At 41.3% G+C, this 18,617-nt stretch overlaps 2 protein-coding genes and 1 pseudogene across 2 annotated transcripts; 2 read left to right on the top strand and 1 right to left on the bottom strand.

The window, feature by feature from the left end:
* Window positions 1–2,517: 2,517 nt before the first annotated feature.
* Window positions 2,518–6,292, top strand: LOC9653982 (annotated as a pseudogene).
* An 18-nt stretch (window positions 6,293–6,310) lies between these two features.
* LOC9653983 lies at window positions 6,311–15,311 on the bottom strand. The gene is made up of 9 exons (XM_024669026.1): window positions 15,306–15,311; window positions 15,010–15,148; window positions 14,798–14,829; window positions 7,408–7,509; window positions 7,276–7,359; window positions 7,013–7,211; window positions 6,883–6,959; window positions 6,706–6,822; window positions 6,311–6,648 (listed from the first exon to the last, which is right to left on the bottom strand). Exons 1-9 carry the CDS (start codon window positions 15,309–15,311, stop codon window positions 6,493–6,495), a joined length of 912 nt encoding a protein of 303 aa, XP_024524794.1. The 3' UTR covers window positions 6,311–6,492.
* A 123-nt stretch (window positions 15,312–15,434) lies between these two features.
* On the top strand, window positions 15,435–16,928 carry LOC9654832 (pentatricopeptide repeat-containing protein At4g02750). Its single transcript, XM_024669027.1, has one exon. The coding sequence runs from the start codon at window positions 15,435–15,437 to the stop codon at window positions 16,926–16,928; it is 1,494 nt and encodes a 497-aa protein (XP_024524795.1).
* The last annotated feature ends 1,689 nt before the right edge of the window (window positions 16,929–18,617 follow it).

Raw genomic sequence — 18,617 nt, forward strand, 5'->3', positions numbered from 1 at the left:
GACTTAACACGTTGCACTTCCCACGCGGGGGTCGCGAGTTCGACCCTCGCCGAAGTACTGATACTCGCGAGCCTTAGAATTTATAAAAGTTGGCGCCAAAGTAGAACCCACGGGTTTAGGGCTGTGGCTAGGATGACTGCAGGAGCGTCTATTCAATACAACTCGAACTTCTTAATTTACGCCGATCTCGACTCATGGGTTACATTCGAGCATCTCTGGAGCTATCAACGTGCGGTACGCCGAGAGCTCTGGAGCACGCATTTACAAAGTAGGAATATGTACAGCGTATTTGTTTGCAGGATGAATGACGAGCTGCGGGCTGCGGTGGGAACATCAGATTGCTGGGTATGTGTTAATCTCTCTTCTTGTTGCTGTGAATGTTTGGCGTTCGGTTATAGGATTGGTATGCGCAAAACATGTCCTTGGTGGTGAGACGCACATCACTTGCGATGGTGTTGCTGTGCCGAAATGGGGAGGACGAGAGGCTGAACCGTCCAAGTTCTCTTTCCCGTCTCAAAAATGCCGCAAGTACTCACTCTTTCGCTAGCTTGTTCGCACAGGAGCGGCTGACTACAGCAGACTCCTATGCGTCAAATCACCTAGTGTGTCACATGGATAGCGATTATACAAGCGTTTTCACCACTCGGATTGACGCACTCGTGAGTATTGTATACTTTTACTCCGCAAACGAGCTTGTGATGTGCGAACTCGAGGAAGCTTGCCGCCAAACAGGGGCTGATGAATGCAGGACATTCAGAGCTTCTGCGACAGAAAGTGGCCAATGGAGTGACTCGAGAGGTGAGTGGACAGTTATACAGCGCCGCAGAGGACAAAGAGGAAGGCCCAATCTAAATATTCCCCGATCCTGCCGATGAATCTGAATCTGAAGACGAAGACGACTCGTCCAAAGACGAAGACATGACGCTAAGGCTATATGGTGTTAGACCCCATGGTTTCCGCCCTCTAGGAGTACACCCATAAACCGGTCAGTACCCAAACCCGTCACCTTTTGCCGGACAGGGATCCCTGCATAAGGATGATGGACCTCAAGGTAACTCTTTTTCTTCTTTTCTATATGTTGTTTGAGATTTTCTTATCAGGAAAAGGACCTCATGTTTGTAAAGTCGGCTCTTGCTAGTTTGTAATTAAATGCGGGAACATAAAAGAGTGGTTTGTATTGTAATTCCTGTTGGAGGTCAGATACACAGAGGCAAAGCAAAGGGATGTTTGGCATTTGACATGAGCTTTTGTCTTTTCAGAGATATGTTGCTTCGTGGTTTCCTACTGGTTCCTTTACTGGCTTGGTGTCTTTCGTTATTTCGTTTTTCACCTTTTAACTGACTTGTTTCTCAGCCCTTTACAAGGAGTGCCAGCATCTAAAATCATTGCTACTCACATTACAAAGACGGAGTCAGAAGCTGCTGAGCATCCTGGTCTCACTTACAGGTATGCCAGAGTGTGTAGCAAATATGAGATATTGTTCTTTTGCCATTACAGGGACGCTATATCATTTACTTGCGATGAGGGCATTAAACACGTAGCGCTCCCAGCTATCTCGTGCGGACATGGCAGGATTGTACTCACACCTTACCTCTTGTATACTGAGTTAGCATATTACAGGTTTCCTCCGGATAAAGAGGCACAGATTGCTGTAGAGAGCGCACAAAGGGCACTCAAAAGTGCTAAGGCTCCATTGAGCTAAGCTGCCCTGGATTAACTTTCTGGCTTAACTTAAATCTGAAGAGTAATTAGTGTTGTGATTAGCTAATTAATTTTAAACTGTTGATCTCTTTGTAAGTGATGGTCTCGGGCATATAACGTTATAGCCAGATCGCACTGTGGAATGTGCCCATGAAAATAAGTGTTAAAGAGGTTTTCCATGCACTTATGGAGAAATCATTGTTGTGGTATTTAGACTCAAAGTCTTTGTGGATCCCGAAAGATATATATAGCTGGCAGCCAGGACAGCTATATAACCATATTACTGTTCAGATCAAGTACAAACCAGAACCCGTTACCTCTTGACGGAGGGGCTGATCAGGAAAAGGACCTTAAGCTTCTGCTCTTGCAAGTTTGCAATTAAAAATGGGGATATGAAGGAGGGGAGTTTAACATTTGACTTTTGCTTGCCCACTCTATTGCATTGTTTTCAAGGTTTGAACTTCTTCTTGCTTTGATTTCATTGTAACTTGTTTATTACTTGGACTAATGCTCAAGTAAGAGGTCTAGTCTGGCTAGGGCAAGCAATTGCTATAAGTGGATATGCCTAGATTAGACACATTTTACCACTAATGGTTATTATTTATTGAGGTTAATTTTTGTGATTATAAATGTAAGCTTTTTAAACACCTCCAAGTATATTCTAGGTTATTCACTTCCAATATAATTTATAAACTTTCTTAAACATACGCCATCCTCTCAAAGGGTTGATTGCGCTGCGCTTGGATCCTCCCATGGACTTGTCCTCCAGGTCATCCAATCGCGAGCAGCCTGTACTCTCGGGTTTTGCACGAGAATATGGGGCAATTTTGGGAGACGAAGATCGAGAATGGAATCGCCGCATTCACTCCCTGCGTCACCGACACGCTCGTCATCAACATCGCTGCTCTTCTTCGCCGTCAAGGGGATCCGGCTGATCAGGTGCTCCTAGGACGGCCCCGTTGTGAGGCCCAGCGTTCTTCTTATCGCTCTAGCTGCCTTGCGCAGCTCGCCCTGAGGATCTCTAGTGACAATCCCGAAGGAAACAAATCCCTTCCTCCTTACGAGGCTTTTATTATTCTCTTCTTGGTGATTACTATATGATTATGTTGCTATGCTCTCGGCTACTTGGATTGATGTCCTGATAATGCTGTGCCTGGAAACGAGGATTTACGTGAGAGAATACAAATGGCAACCGTTATGCTTTGTTTTACGCTCTAGTCGCCGAGATCACGAAGTTTCGTTTTGTTCTTGAGCTCAAGGATTACCTTGACGAGTAAGTTGGTCCGATGTGTTTCTTAAAGTTCGATATGACCGTGCCAATGGTTATTGAAGGTATGCGTTCGGGGTTTCTTGCGGTTACTTCGCAACACAAGTAAGTTGATTGTTAAACTCTCGTTTGCCTGCTGCTGATGATGGATTTGCACAGGGTGTGTTCACTGCTGTCGCATGGATTTATCCCCCAGAGACCCAGGAAGGAGATTGTGAAGTGTGAAGTGTGACGGCGTGAAGTAAAACTTGTGAAACTTACGGCGTGTGAAGTGTGAAGTGTGACGTTGTGAAGTAAAACTTTTTTACTTACGTATTTACTTACGTATTTTTATTGTCTCGGTGTTTACTTTTGGAACACAGATGCTATGCCTGGGAGGATAGTTTTAGCTCAAAAATTCAGAATGACAAGCTTAGTTGGTTCCGTAAAGCACAGCTTTTATCTGCAGTAACTTCCCTTAGTTCTACCGTTTCTTTTATCTTCTGAAACATCTCCTCTTGCAGATAAACAGCTTTCTCTTGAACAGCTTTCCTGTTTTTTCTTACAAATTTTAGCATTTGGCATTTACACGCACTGGCAAAAGCTTTTAATTCTCTTCTATTGTGAGATTTCCCTTATTCATGCTCCCGAGTCTGATAACAGGTGGATGTTTTTAGATGCTCGCTCAATTGCTGGTGTGGTCTTACAGGCTGTCAATGCAAAAGTATCCTTGACGAGATCGCAAGAGCTCCTTCTTGCCGATGAACTCGCATTACTACCCAATCCACCTATGCAGAAGGATTTACCTGCTATTAGTGTTTCTGGGATCCAAAGGTTTGTGCTTTCACTTTCTTGTTTTTTGTTTCTTAATGTTCTGAAACAGGCAGAGCGGCCTACTCTTATGAACATAAATTTTGAGGTCCCAGTTGGATGTTTTGTGGCCATTGTTGGGGGAACTGGAGAGGGAAAAACCTCTTTAATTTCAGCTGCTCTTGAAGAGCTGCCTCCTCTTGCTGATATGGAAATTGTATTGAGAGGAAGAGTAGCATATGTTCCACAAGTATCATGGATTTTTAACGCCACTAAGATATTTTTCTTTTCTAGCGGAACTAAACAACGCTTGTTGAACAGGTCCGTGATAATGTATTATTTGGAGCTCCTTACGATCCAGTGCGCTACAACAGGGCTATCGAAGCGCATTGGCACGGGACCTCCAAATATTAGTTGTAAGTAGTTTTTCTAAGTTGTATAATTTGTACTAAACAGCTCGGCAGGATCAAGACCTTACAGAAACTGGCGAGCGAGGTATCAATCTTAGTGGCGGGCAGATGCAAAGAGTATCTATAGCACGAGCTGTTTACGCTGCCCCGGACGTTTATGTCTTCGATGACCGCCATAGTGCACTTGATGCACACGTCGCCGCAAAGTTTTTGACAAATGTCTGTGTGGCGAACTAAGAGAAAAAAACGAGAGTTCTGGCGACAAACCAGCTCCATTTTCTTCCACAAGTTGGTTATATCTTCTTGGTCCACGACGGGATGATAAAGGAGCAGGGAACATATGAGGACCTTATTTGGAATGGAGCAGCTTATGGAGAATGCCAGAAAGATGTAAAATACCGACGAAGAGTCGGCTGAATGGTTAGAACATAAATGGTGACATGAAAAACTCAGAGGCTAAAAAAGAGATCGAGAGGTAACTATATTTTTTACTTGTATACAGCATCTGATTTTCTCTGTTTTGCAGGTACAAAAATGCTCTCGGTGGATTCTGGGTTGTGGCCATCCTATTTCTTTGCTACATTATGGCAGAAACTTTTCGACTTTCTAGCACCGCTTGGCTCAGTTATTGAACACAGCCAACTTCGGGTCAAGAACACAGTCCCAACTTTTACAATGGTATCTATGGAGCACTGTCATTTTGTCAGGTATCTTGCTAGTTGTAAGTTTAAGCTTCTATGTTCCTGACCGAGAATTGCAGGTTCTGATTACGCTCTTAAACTCGTCTTCACAACGGGATGCTGGCGTCCGTCCTTCGTGCTCATGTCTTTCTTTCATACAAACCCAATCAGCCGTATTGTGAACCGCTCGCTAAAGACACCGGAGAGATCGACAGGAACGTGGCACTGTTGCTTGTCTGCGTTTGTGCTCATAGGGGTCGATAATACGATCTCTCTCTGGGGTATTCTACGTCTCCTTGTTGGATTTTATGCAGCGTATCTTTGTTTTCTGGTTCCTGATACTGACTTTTCTTTTCCACACAGAGCACTATGCGGGAAGATTCTATAACTCGCTCTCCTGTTTACGCACAGTTTGAGGAGGCACTCAACGGCGTGGCGACTATTCGAGCTTGCAGAGCTCATGATCGCCTTGCTGAGCTTAATGGCAAGACAATGGATAACAACGTCCGTTTTACGCTCGTCAATATGAGTGGAAACAGGTGGCTCGGTATACGTCTCGAGTTCATCGGGGGCCTCATGATCTTTCTCGCCGCGGCATTTGCTGTTTTAGCCAATGCAAACGCATCGAGTCAAGCATCTGTGGCACCTCAGATGGGCCTGCTCTTGAGTTAGTATTGCGACTAGCAAGCTTAGCCTAGAAACAGCTTCAACGCCGTTGAAAGGGTGGGGACTTACGCAGAGTTACCCCCGGAAGCTCCACTCGTGGTTGAGAACCGACGTCCTCCTCCCGGTTGGCCTTCTGCTGGAGCCAAAGTAGTCATGAGATATCGTCCGGATCTTCCGCCCGTGCTGCATGGCCTGTGTGAGTGAGAAGGTGGGAATGGCTGGTCGAACAGGCAAATTCAGCATGCTCAGCGTACTGTTCCGTCTGGTGGAGATCGAGAGTGGAGAGATTCTGATTGACGGGTATTACATTTCGATGATGGGATTGCGAGACTTGCTGTCGGAATCATTCCACCGACGCCAGTTCTATTCTCAGGTTTGTACATTTAAAAAAAAACAAAGTCTTTTCTGACGCGTTTTTCTATCTCAGGTAGCATTCGTTTCAATTTAGATCCTTTCAACGAGCACAAGGACGTCAAGATCTGGGAGTCTCTGGAAAGAGATCATCTCAAGGACGTTGTGAAGCGGAATTCTAAACGTTTAGACGCAGAGGTTGGTGTGTTTCTCTTTGGTACTTGTTCTCATTTTGTATTGAAGGAGCCAGAGAAAACTTTAGCGTCGGACAGAGACAACTCCTTAGTCTAGCACGAGCTTTACTACGGAGGTGTAAGATTCTTGTTCTGGGCGAAGAAACTGCTGCTGTGGACGTTGGTACAGACGCCATCATCCAGAGGACAATTCATGAAGAATTTCGCAATTCTAAAACTACCCTACGCTCCTAGCAGGATCGTCCCGAAATATTGCTTCTTGAGACGCAAGCGTTAACTTTATTATATACACATACTAATCTCATCTCCAGCTATAAAACGAAGCTTCCAGAGAAAGGAAATTCTCTTCTTGAGGCCTTTGATGATCAATCTCCTGCTCCGGCGTGCGAGCGAAAAACACCCGTGCCTGTATAAAACACCTTTCGCCTATGTATCTATACGACAACCTCGAAGAAGTCACACGAGTTGCACAGAATGAACAGGCTCTGGAACTCGTCTTTGAAGGTGAAGACCGGTTGGCTGCTACAGCCCGAGCTGTAGTGTTGATCCATCAGCTCTGCCAACCGGATGCGCACAAATTCCACTCCCACCTGCACAAACATTCTCGATCGAGTTCTATGCACTGAATGGTAAAATCATTCATTCACCTTGAGCTTGTCGCGCTGACTTCCCAAGTCCAGGCAGCCATTACTGCTGCATCTGATGCTATTTTCTTTGTCCAACAGGAATCCTCGCCGACAAAGCGGGCAAAGTACACCATTTTCCTGCGAGAGAACTTGAAATCGCAAAACGTTTCGAAGGGAAGCCAAGAAAGCTCGACAAACCTGGTGATTCTGCTCCAAAAGACTGGCCAACGAGGAATCCTCGAGAGCTGTCGCCTTCTCGTAGTCCTCGAGATCGTCTATAGCTAGATCTCAGCTCAAAGTTGTCGTTCCAAGAATTAAAAATCCATACCGTGCTGCTGCTGCTCAGGATACGTGCCTTGGTACAAAACCGCTTGCATTGCGAGCATAAGATCCTCGTACTCTTGTGGCGATAGCTCCGACGGCGACTTTGATCCAGCAGAGGAATAGTTCCAGAGCATGTCACCATCGCCGTCCTCTCCTCCAATCCGGATGTTCTCCAGCTCCTTGCTCATAATCTCCTTGATCACCTGCAAGGAAAACACAAAGAAGAAGGAAAACAATAGAAAACAAATGAAGGTAGTCACGCCACACCTGTTCTTGAGACTTTGGCGATCGCAATTCCCAGAGCAGCTGGCTCCTGTGGTGGTTCATGCGCATCAAGCACGATTCTCTCAGCTACAACCGAAGAAATTAGTGAGAGCTATGAAGAAAAGCGCCACTCACCTTGGCCTTCCATGCTGCCGCCTTGTCGCTGGGCGATTTCCTTGCCCTAGAGGTGTTCATCTTATTAGGGCTCTTCTTTGCCGCCAAATTTTTGTCTTTTCTCTGTCCGACAATAAAACATTTAATAGAAAATGATTGTTACAAATTGAACATTAAGAGATTTTTATTTAATACAATAAGGTTAAATTAGGATTAATGAGGTTATTGATAAATTATTATGCATAAAGACATATTAATTGATTGGAATAACTATTTAGTCAAAGTTTGACATGTTTATCCGAAATTGTGTATCATTTTGCCATATTCAAAACAATTCAATAAAATAATAATTGAATAATTATTATTTTTTCAACAGTAATCTTTTCTATTATAAAAGAGTTTTAGAATGTAATAAAAAACTTTAACATTTAACAATATTATATTACTTATAATTTCTGTTAATATTACAAATTTAAATAAATAAATTATATAAAATAAATATTTAGAAATATCATAATAACAAATTGAGATAAAACATGGAAAAAACATAAGAAAATTTTGAAATTAAAACTTTAGCAACTATTATATGTTTCAGATAATTAATGAATGTTTTTTAAAAAAAGTAAAAGTTAATTTTACAATATATCCCAAACTTACTACTAGTTAGTTATTTTTTATTTAGTTTTTCTATAAAAAGTTTAATCTTTATAAATTTAGTTATGTAAACAAGTTTTTACTCATTACACACTTTCTATATTGACATTGACTACCTCATGATATATTATTGTTATTTCAAACAAATATCACTAATATTTAATTATATTTTTATGTAAAATTTATGAATCTTTATTTTTAAGCATCTATTTAAACTTTTAATTGATAACTCATATTTTAACCATATTTCTATTTTAAGTATTTTAAAAATTTAAAATTTACAGAATAATAATTTTTTTTTAATATTTAAAAGTAAAAAATATACACTTATGATTATAATATATTCATATATATATATATCCACCCATAAAGTTACTGTTTTATGTAAAGCTAAATCTTGATTTGTGAGTGCTTGGAATATGGAAAGGGAATACAGAAAATGGGCATATCAATTAGCCCAAAAACCTAGGTTATATACAGGAGCAAGTGATCTGGATTGAAACCAATCCAACGGCTACCAAAATCCCATTACGTTAATATTAATATACGGCATCGTAGCTGTACACTTAGCCCTCACATCATTCCTTCCTCTCAGAATAATGAAAGACCATCAGAGTTCTCTTGTAGATGGGCCGGGATCTGGAGGAACATTAGGAGGCATTGGCAGATCTATAGGTGGTATTAATTGCTCTTGATCCTTTTATATGAAGCATTTTAACTGTTGCACATGCACAATCTTTGGAGGATTGACTTGCTGGACATCATGCCAAACCTCATAAACTTGTGGTCCCACTTGCCATAACACTCGATATAGTCTTTTCTACTGAGCAAGGAGCCTTTTAAATAAACCATGTACTGTAAGATGGGGAAAATGGACTAACACCAAGTCATCCACTTGATATTTCGGAGGTGGATGATGTAACATCGTTGTTGTCCCACTTGTATATGGTCTAAGTGTTCGGCAGACTTTACTCGGACAAATGGAAGAATGTTCGTCAAATACTAATCCCATGACCTAGCATCGGCAGCTCGTGGCAATTGTGAAGGTAAACCCAGCTCCGTTGGTAATATTGGATCATGATCATATAGAAGTTTATATGGTGAAGCACCAACAGAACTTTGAAGAGACAGTAAATAACCATCCCAATCCGAATCCTGAAAGTTCACATACTTCGTGATCATCCCTTTGAATGTCTAAACGAGCCGTTCCACTAAACCGTTTGATTGTGAATGATAAGCACTCGTAAAAGTGTGGTGTATCCCCAACCGAGACGTCAAAACATAAAATGCCTCAGCCATAAATGTGGGACTATTATCCGAAAGAATCCGCTTTGGACAAGAATGCTGAAATACCACTTGATTGAGGAGGAAGTATCTAACAATAGTTGTAGAGGCACTAGCAAGAGCACCAACTTCCACCTAATGAATGAAGTAGTTAGAAGCAATGATAACATATTCATTGCCAGTAGTTGACCGTGGAAAAGGTCCCATAAGATTAAACGCCACCAACTCAAACAAACAGGAAATTGTAATTGACTCCAATCGTCCTTCCACGGCACGAGGGGGAGTATTACGAGCTTGGCACCAAATGCAGCTACGCACATACTGGATAATATCACGTCGTATCTCTAGCCAATAGAAAGACCTGTGCAGCTTCTTGATCACACAATGATGTCCTATATGCCCACCTAGAACAAGAGAATCATGGTAGGCATGGAGAAATTGCAGAATAAAGATAGAAGGCACCACTAGCTATAAATGATCATTAGGATCCGTCCCCACAAAATAAAGAAGGCTGTCTTCAATGCGATATTAAGAATGTAAATGCCAAAATGGCAAGTCATCAACAAGTGATGCAAACCCATCTCGAAGCCTTTAAATCCACAGCTCAGTCTTTTGAGCTTTGTGAACTTCATTAAGAGAAGGTAGATCTTGCTTTGCGCCTTGTGGACACTGAACGTCAAGTATAGCAACTGCTAATAGCACAGAATCCTCGTCTAAAAAATCAAATGCTAGAACAACAGTCTTATCAAAAACATGAGAAGAAAGTAGAGAAGGAAGAGGAGTTCAAGAAAGGGCATCAGCATCAGCTATAGAACTCCCTGGGTGATGAACAACATCAAAATTATATATTTGAAGCTTTAAAACCCACTGAGCAGTACGACCAACAAAGTTCTTTCACTTCAATAATGAAGTAACAGCAGCATGGTCACCCTCAAGTAACGTCTGAGAACCATGTAGATATGTATGAAGTTTCTTGAAACCCCAAATTGCTGCTAAACACTCCTTTTCTATCATAAAGTAGTTCACCTCTACTGGTTGCAATGTACGGCTTATATGCAATAGGATGGCACTGACTAGGCCCACTCGGACTTTCTTGCAGCAACACACCCCCAAGACTAATATCAAAAGCATCCACGCGCAAAATAAAAGGTTGAGTGTAGTCAAGATATGCCAAAACAAGAGGAGTCATTAATAGCTTTTTGATATCCACGAATGCCCACTCACAATCTAAAGACCAGATGAAAGATGATGTTGATGACTTCAACAATGCTCACAACGGTGTAGTGTGATAAAAAAGATGATCCACAAAACGACTGATATACTACACCTTGCCCAAAAAGCACTGCATATCATTCACACACTTCGGAGTAGGGAACTTTAAAATAGCCACAAGTTTGTTAGGATCAACTTGCAAACCCTCATAAGAAATATAATACCCAAAGATAAGTTGTGTCCTTGGACCCAAACACACACTTCAACTGCTTTAGCTTTAAACCAACGTCCCATAGCCGATCTAACACTTTACAAACATCACGAACATGCTCCTCCCATATCCCCTTCGAGTGGATCAAGACATCATCAATGAAATCAGCAGTCACTTCCGGCATATCACAAAGAACCTTGTCCATCATCTGCTGGAAAGTTGTTGAAGCATTGTTCAAACTAAACGGCATCACCAAGAACTCGTACAAACCAAATGATGTATGAAAAACAGTCTTAGGAATATCTTCTTTGGCCATCGGTACTTGCCAATACCCAGAAGCAAAATCTAGCTTGGTGAACCAACGACTTCACCCCAGATGATCCAAGAAATTAGCAATGTGAGGAAGAGGGTATACATCCAGGATCATCACTTTGTTTAACGGACGATAGTTGATGCAAAATCAAATACTCCCATCAGGCTTTGTCACAAGTTGAGGTTCATATGCCCAAAGACTTTGCGACTTCCAAATAACACCCTTCTCCAACATTTCCTTGACGTTTGCATGTAAAATCTTGATTTCCTTGGGTGACCGATGACAAACAAAAATCTTGATTGAACGAGCATCCCTGGTTGGAATCGGTGATATGTAACAATCTTGGCCTCAAACGATAGGTCAAAGTCAAAGAGATCAGAATACTCCTTCATGAGCCAGTCAACCGTTACAACACAAAGATTGCCGAAGGGATTGAAAAAGGGAAGAGCAGAACAAAACAAAAACATTGGAGGAAATAGTGGGGAACAAAAGTAATGGAAGTAGAGGTAGAAATAAAGGGACGAAAAGGTATGGAAGTGAAAGGAATGGATGAAACATAAGGAAGTATGAGACAAGGGGGAGAAGCCTCAAAATCCCATTTGGCATGATTGTGCTGCAGCCAATCCATACCAAGAATGAGGTCAAAAGTTTGATTCGCCACCACCCACAATGACTGTAACTCAAGCTTGAGATCGCCCACACACACAACCAAGTCCACCTCATCCCGTGCACATGCATTTTTACAGCCATTGCCATAAAGAATAAAAACTAATTCTGCTGCACGACGCAAGTGTAGACGGCAACATGTGGCAACAGGTTGAGCAATAGAAGATAAACTCGAACCTATATCAACCAACACAGAGAGAATAATAGGAGACCTTTTGTTATAAAAACAAGCTTGGAAAGTAAACACTTGATGAATTGGTGCCGAGTGAACCCCTTGATGATACTCCCGAAAGAAGATGGAAGGGTTACTGACTTATTCACGCAAGGTCCCTCCGTTACTCACGTGACTCTTTGTTTCCCGGATGCATCTCGGTGTCCAGATCTTCCACTGCAGCAGCACCAATAAGATGTTGTTGACGCTAAAGTCTCCACCTAGAAAATGGAGATCGCCAATCTGGAAAATGCCGACAACGTCGATAAGTATGACCAACTTCATCACACGCCCAATAGCGAACATCACGGCCATGACCACATCCTCGCCCTTGTCCTTGGACTCGAACAGTAGCAGCATCAACCTCTATTGGAACAAGATCATCACCCATAGGAAGTGGAGCTAAAGGACGGGCAGCAAGAAGTGGAAGAGACAACGTCTCATAACATTGTGCCAAGCGAAAAGCATTGTCAAGGGTGGTGGGAGCAAGTGCATGCACAAGTTCGACAAAATCTTGACGAAGTGCTAGCCACAACATTCCTAGCTTGATCCGCTCCGACATATTTGGCTCCGCACGAAGCAAAAGACTTCGGAAACGAACGCCAAATTGCATCACTGACTCAAATGGCCCTTGGCGAAGACGATGCAATTGTTGGAAGGCATCATCACAATTGTCGACATGTCCGAATGTACGTTTGAAGATGTCTGGGAGAACACTCCAATCTTCATGAGTGGCTGTGCTCAAACCATTGTACCACTACAATGCCATTCCTTGGAGATACGTAGGAAACTCACACAAATGTCGAGCATCATCCCAAGAATGATATGTGGCAATCACCGTGAAGTGATCGAACCAATGATACACATCATCCCTAGGATTCTTACAAAAGAACTCTGGCCGAATGCGAGGATTGGCACCAAGAGTAGGAGGAGTTGTACCACGTGCCGTGAATGCCGCCATCAACTGAGTTTGGTTGTTTAATTGCAAGTGCATAGCATCAAACAATTGTACCAACTGTTGCTCCAAAGTCAAAGGAGAAGATTGTAGATTTGCCATAAAGATGAACAAAAAGGAAAAAGCAAAAGAAGAGAAATGATAAAAAGCTAAAAGGAAATGGAGATCTAGACAATGCAAAAAACTAGATTTAAACCAAAATCCTAAAAGAAAATAATAAAAGAAAGGAAATGGAAAAAAGCTAGATCTAGACGATGCAAAAGCTAGATCTAAACTAAAATCTTAAATCCAAACATTCCTCAAGTACAATCAAAAGTACCCTTACCTCGACCAATGTGAGTGCTTGGAATATATAAAGGAAATATAAAAAATGTGCATATCAATTAGCCCAAAAACCCTAGTTTATATACATAAGTGAGTGGTCTGAATTGAAACCAATCCAACAGCTACCAAAATCCTACTACGCTAATATAAGTATACGGCATTGTAGCCATACACTTAGCCCTAAATTTAAATTTAAAAATATTTTATTTTTAATCATTTTTATAATTTTTTTTAAATAGAATGAACTTTTTATTTTATGTGTTAAAAGAACTTTTATTATAAAGAAATGGAGTAATAAAGTTATGGACACTTACAATAACAATAATAAAGCCATAATTGTTTTCAACTTCATTAAAAAATATATGAATTTGTGAAATTTTAATTATTTTAAATATTATAATTTACAAAAATATTCTAATTAAGAAAAACAATTAAAATGCAAAATAATAAAATAAAATAATTTATTTTAATTAAAATTTATTTATTTTATATAGAATCATAATTAAATAAATATTATTTTTTATGCACAAACTGTGGTGGTGACGGTTGTTAGGTACAAACCAAATTTCGGGGGGGATCTTTACTAGCCCAATGTGATAATGCAAGTCCATGACCAAAGTTATATCTTTCCTCCCAGTATCGCGACTTTTGTTTTACTTTCTTTAATAATAAAATTTTAATTTATTATTTATTTTTACCAGTAAATAAAAATAATTATAAGCACAAAATAAGATAAATAATAATTAAAATTATTCTATAATATAGTGTTTTTTTTATGTTAGGTGTAATTTTTGGAATCCTTTTGTAAAGGTTTAGTTTTTTTTTTTCTTAGTTGTTATTTATTTTATAAAAATATAAAGGTTTTACAGCTTTTTTATTTACAACTGAGTATTTTAAAATTTATCCACTTTGGAAATGTTAATAACTTCATTATTTTTATAACTTTCACATAAACCATAAAACTTATTCAACTAATTTATAAAGAATAAATTTTATCATTAAAATATTGTTTTTATACATTTATTTTTTACTTAGTGTAAAACTTTATCTTTCTCTGATGTAAATGTAAAATTTAAAATAACATAAATTAAGAATATGATAATTTTATTATTTTAAGTAAAATAAAGTTTCTGATATGCAGTTTTTTTAATTATAAATATAAGGTTTTTTCTTTTGTTATTTGTGGAAATTTTTTTTATTTACTATTGAGTTTTAAAAAAATATTTTTAAATCTATTTTTTGGCAAGATCAGGTTTACCCTATACTCCTTATAATATTTTATAGATTTCTATAATATACAAGTAGTGATGGAGTGTGGAACATATAATGTTTTTATTTTGAAGTTAATTTTTTAATTTTGCTACTTTTATATATTTATTTGTATAATTTTAATTTAATGGTGTCACTTAAAATAAAAACATGGTATGAGTATGAGCCATATTCATACTATGTTTTCATTACAATTATTTAAAAATTTTATGTTTTAAATTTGTTTTTGTTTTTATTATTTTAAATATTTTTCATTTACTATTTAATTTTTAAAATAAATTTCTTTAAAGACTGATAGTATTTTGTACATACCAACAGTGACAGAACTTTGAAACATTTAAAATCTGCATAAGTACCATTACCTATCGTTTACCACAGTTTAGATATTTTTTAAATTAGTCATTAAAATGTGTTAAGCCTAGTGCAAGTGTGAGTTATTTTGCCACATTCCTATTCCGGTGGATCTGCATTTCTTGCTGGATCTCTTAAATTTAAACCCTAATCATGAAATTAGTTCAGTCGACAATGCTGGTCAATGAGGCTGGTGGCATCACGCAGCAATTCGGCTGCAGCTACCAAGGAGACGCTCGCTTCACTGATCCGCTGCTGCGGCGAAGCAAAGGACCTCGCCCAGGCCAAAGACGTCCACTCCCGGCTCCTGGCCTGCCCAGCCCACAGATCGAATAAGTTCCTTGCCGATCAGCTCGTGATCATGTATGGAAAATGTGGCAGCGTCGAGAACGCGAGGAAGGTCTTCGATTCCATTTCTCAGTGCGATGCCATCTCGTGGAACATCTTGATCGCGGCATATGCCCAAAACGGGCATCTGTACGAGGCAAAGACGCTTTTTAAAGAAACTCCGCAAAAGGATGTGGTTTCCTGGAACACAGTGATCACTGCTTTCCTTCAAGAAGGTAAAACAAGCATAGCAAATGGATACTTTGATAGAATGCCGCAGAGGAACGCTGTGTCTGGAAATTTGATGGTCCAAGCGTTTGCCCAGCTCGGGCAAATCGATCGCGCGAAAGAGGTGTTTGATTCAATGCCGGAGGCGAACTCTTGGTCGTGGGTCGGGCTCATTCTTTGCTACGGCGCTGCCGGCCAAACCGAGCGAGCGCTGGAGGCTTTCATAGCGAGCGTGGATCGCAGCATCGCGACCTGGACAGCGCTGCTCCAATCGTATGCCCGGATTGGGCATTTGGAGAGATCAAAGGGGGTGTTTGGGCGGATGCCGAAGCACAACCGTGTTGCCGCAAACTCGATGCTCCAGGGATTGATTCGCAGCGGCCGGATCGTGCAGGCCAAGGCCATTTTCGACGAGATGCCCGAGCGAGACGTGGCATCGTGGACGAGCATTGCCTTCGCATTCGCCCAAGCCGGAGACCTGGATCAATCCGCGCGTCTCTTCCATCGCTCGCCACAGCTCGACGTTGTGTCGTGCAACTCGATCATCTCGGCCTTTGGCGCCAGCGGCGAGCTCGAATTCGCGAGATGGGTCTTTGACTCCATGCCCAACGCTGCCAGGAACACGATCTCCTGGACGGCGATGCTCCACGCCCACGCCCAGCGCTGCGATCGCGAGGGGGTGAAGAGATGCTTCGACGCAATGCCCACGCACGATCTCGTCTCGTGGGCCGCACTCCTGGGCTGCTACATCCATCTGGGCGAGCTCGATCGAGCCAGGGACGCGCTCGCGAGGATGCCCAATTGGAGCGGCCTGGCGTGGAACTCGGTCCTCTCGGCAGCCGCGGAGAACAACCTGGTCGCCATGGCGGAACCGCTCTTTCGGGAGATCCCGGACAAGGAGGATCCACTCGCGTGCGCCATGATGATCGGCCTCTACGCCCAGAACGGGCGGATCGACCGCGCCTGGGAGGCGTTCATCGGCGTTCCCGAGCGGTCAAGGACGGTCGTGGCGTGGACCGGAATGGTGGGCGGATATGCCCAGACCGGGCATCCCGAGCGCGCGCTGGAGCTTTTCCGCGAGATGGAGCTCTCGGGCGTCATCCCCGACCGCGTCGCGATGATCACGGTGATGGACGCCTGCAGCCACGCCGGGGAGCTCGATCGAGGGGTCTGCTACTTCGTGTCGACGCAAGCGGACTATGGGATCGAGAGTTCGTGCGATCACTGGTGCTGCGCGGTGGATCTCCTGGGGCGCGCCGGGGAGATCGAGCGAGCGGAGGAATTGGTGGACGCGATGCCATTCGTGCCCGGCGGCGCGGTGTGGGGTTCGCTGCTCAATGGGTGCCGGATCCAGAGGGATCTGGGGCGGGCGATTCGAGCGGCGGAGCAGCTTGTGCTCGATCTGGAGCCAGGGAACTCGGGACCAATTCTGGCGCTTGCGAGCATCTACTGTGGATTGGATTGGAATGTAGGCGCTCAAACGAAAGAGAGAGAGCTTTCCAAGCAAGAAAAACACAAACGCACGCAAAACAACTGAGCAATGAAAATTCATCCTTTCATCCTTATGTGCCAAGAAGAGAGATGCAAAACGTGTATTTTATTAGCACAAGAGTGGTTTAGAGGTGTCATTATGAACGAAATTGCTAAGCTTGACCACTTTGTATTTATTCCTTCATTCATTAGCCCCTTACAGGGGTGCATGAGACCCACAAATTGTAGTCAGCCGTTTTGATCTCGTGAGCTTCGTTTGCTGACAAATACAGACAAGTTATTTAGCTATGCCATAACAACTATGGTTCAAGCTTTTTCATTTCGCAAATGACACATTTTTGCAAATAATTAGTGAAAGTTTTTGCAACTTAACATCTTTTCATCCCAATGATATAGTGCTGTTGAAAGATTCTCATGTGGTTGTTCTTCAAGAGTTTTCTTTTATGGATCTAAAATTCTTGTGCGGGAACTCAAGAGTTTACCCACCTGAGAATGTAGTGGCGTGATTGCAATCTCCTTGAACTATAATTTACAAGCTAGAAAAATCAGTAGCAAAAAAGAAAAAGGAAGGGAATTGTGGTAGCTTCAGCAGCAAAATCGTCTTAAGATTGAAGAGAAAACACCAAAAAGTAGACAACCGAGGAGAAAAGATAGCAAGACAAAAAATTTATGTAAATTGAAGTATGACAAAGAACACCACAGTGAGCTCAGTCTTGAGGTTGAGAACCTTGGCCTGGAAAGCCACAGTTTGAGCTCTGAGATCGTGAACCTCATTTCTGAGAGCCTCAACCTTCTTATCAAACTGAGCTCACGCTCATGAGTTTTGAGGCCTTCAACCTTTGGTTTTGCTACTGCCCTTACAGCAATGAGCGCGCATTACTTTTGCTTAATGTTCTGTGCAGCCACCTGCTTGCCTTCTACAGCCACCTGTGCCTCGAGCGCATCAAGTTTCGCAAGCACACTTTGGTTGAGCAGTTCTTTCACATGTTGTAAAACCTCCTGTTCCTTGCATTCTTCCTGAACACATCCTCTTTTGCTTGCTCTTGCATGAGACAATAGCTCCTCTTCTGTTTTTCCATGAATAGCTTGGCTACTTCTTTCTTCTCTCAGGGCTTTTCTTTGAGCAAATGGTTTTGATCAAGTGCTCAATTTTGCATGACATTTCTAGGAGGCTGTGGCAATGCCTTGTCGAAAGCAAGAGCATATCTTTGCACAATAGCTTCGTTATGCCAGTTTTATCACAAAAGCGCAAACAAAACTAGAATTACAAAATCACAAGTGGTAATATCTAGAACTCGAGGAAAGTCTTCAATTTTTGGCCACATATCATCTGTCTGAAGCTAATTCAAAATGCTCCATAGATATGTATAGCATATTAAATTCATATTAGTATATGAACTGATCATATAACTTTGATTGTGATGTCAATTTCAGTAAAACAAAATAGTAAATAATTTTAGAAAGCTAAACTTTATGGTTTTTTAAATTTAATGCTATCCATTTAATCAAGAAAATATATCCAGAATAAAGAAAGTAATGTCATTAGAAAAAATAACAAGCCAAAATGTCTAAAAGAAACTTGTAATTTATATTTATTATTATAAATAAATGAAAACATGTTTTCATTACAATTTAGTTTAAAACTATATTAATTTACACATTATTAAATAAAAAATTGGTTTAAACATAATAAATATTTATTATAAATGAAAAGCTATGTTATAAGTGGCATCAA

Source organism: Selaginella moellendorffii, unplaced genomic scaffold (assembly GCF_000143415.4).
Source record: "Selaginella moellendorffii unplaced genomic scaffold, v1.0 SELMOscaffold_4, whole genome shotgun sequence".
Taxonomy (NCBI): domain Eukaryota; kingdom Viridiplantae; phylum Streptophyta; class Lycopodiopsida; order Selaginellales; family Selaginellaceae; genus Selaginella; species Selaginella moellendorffii.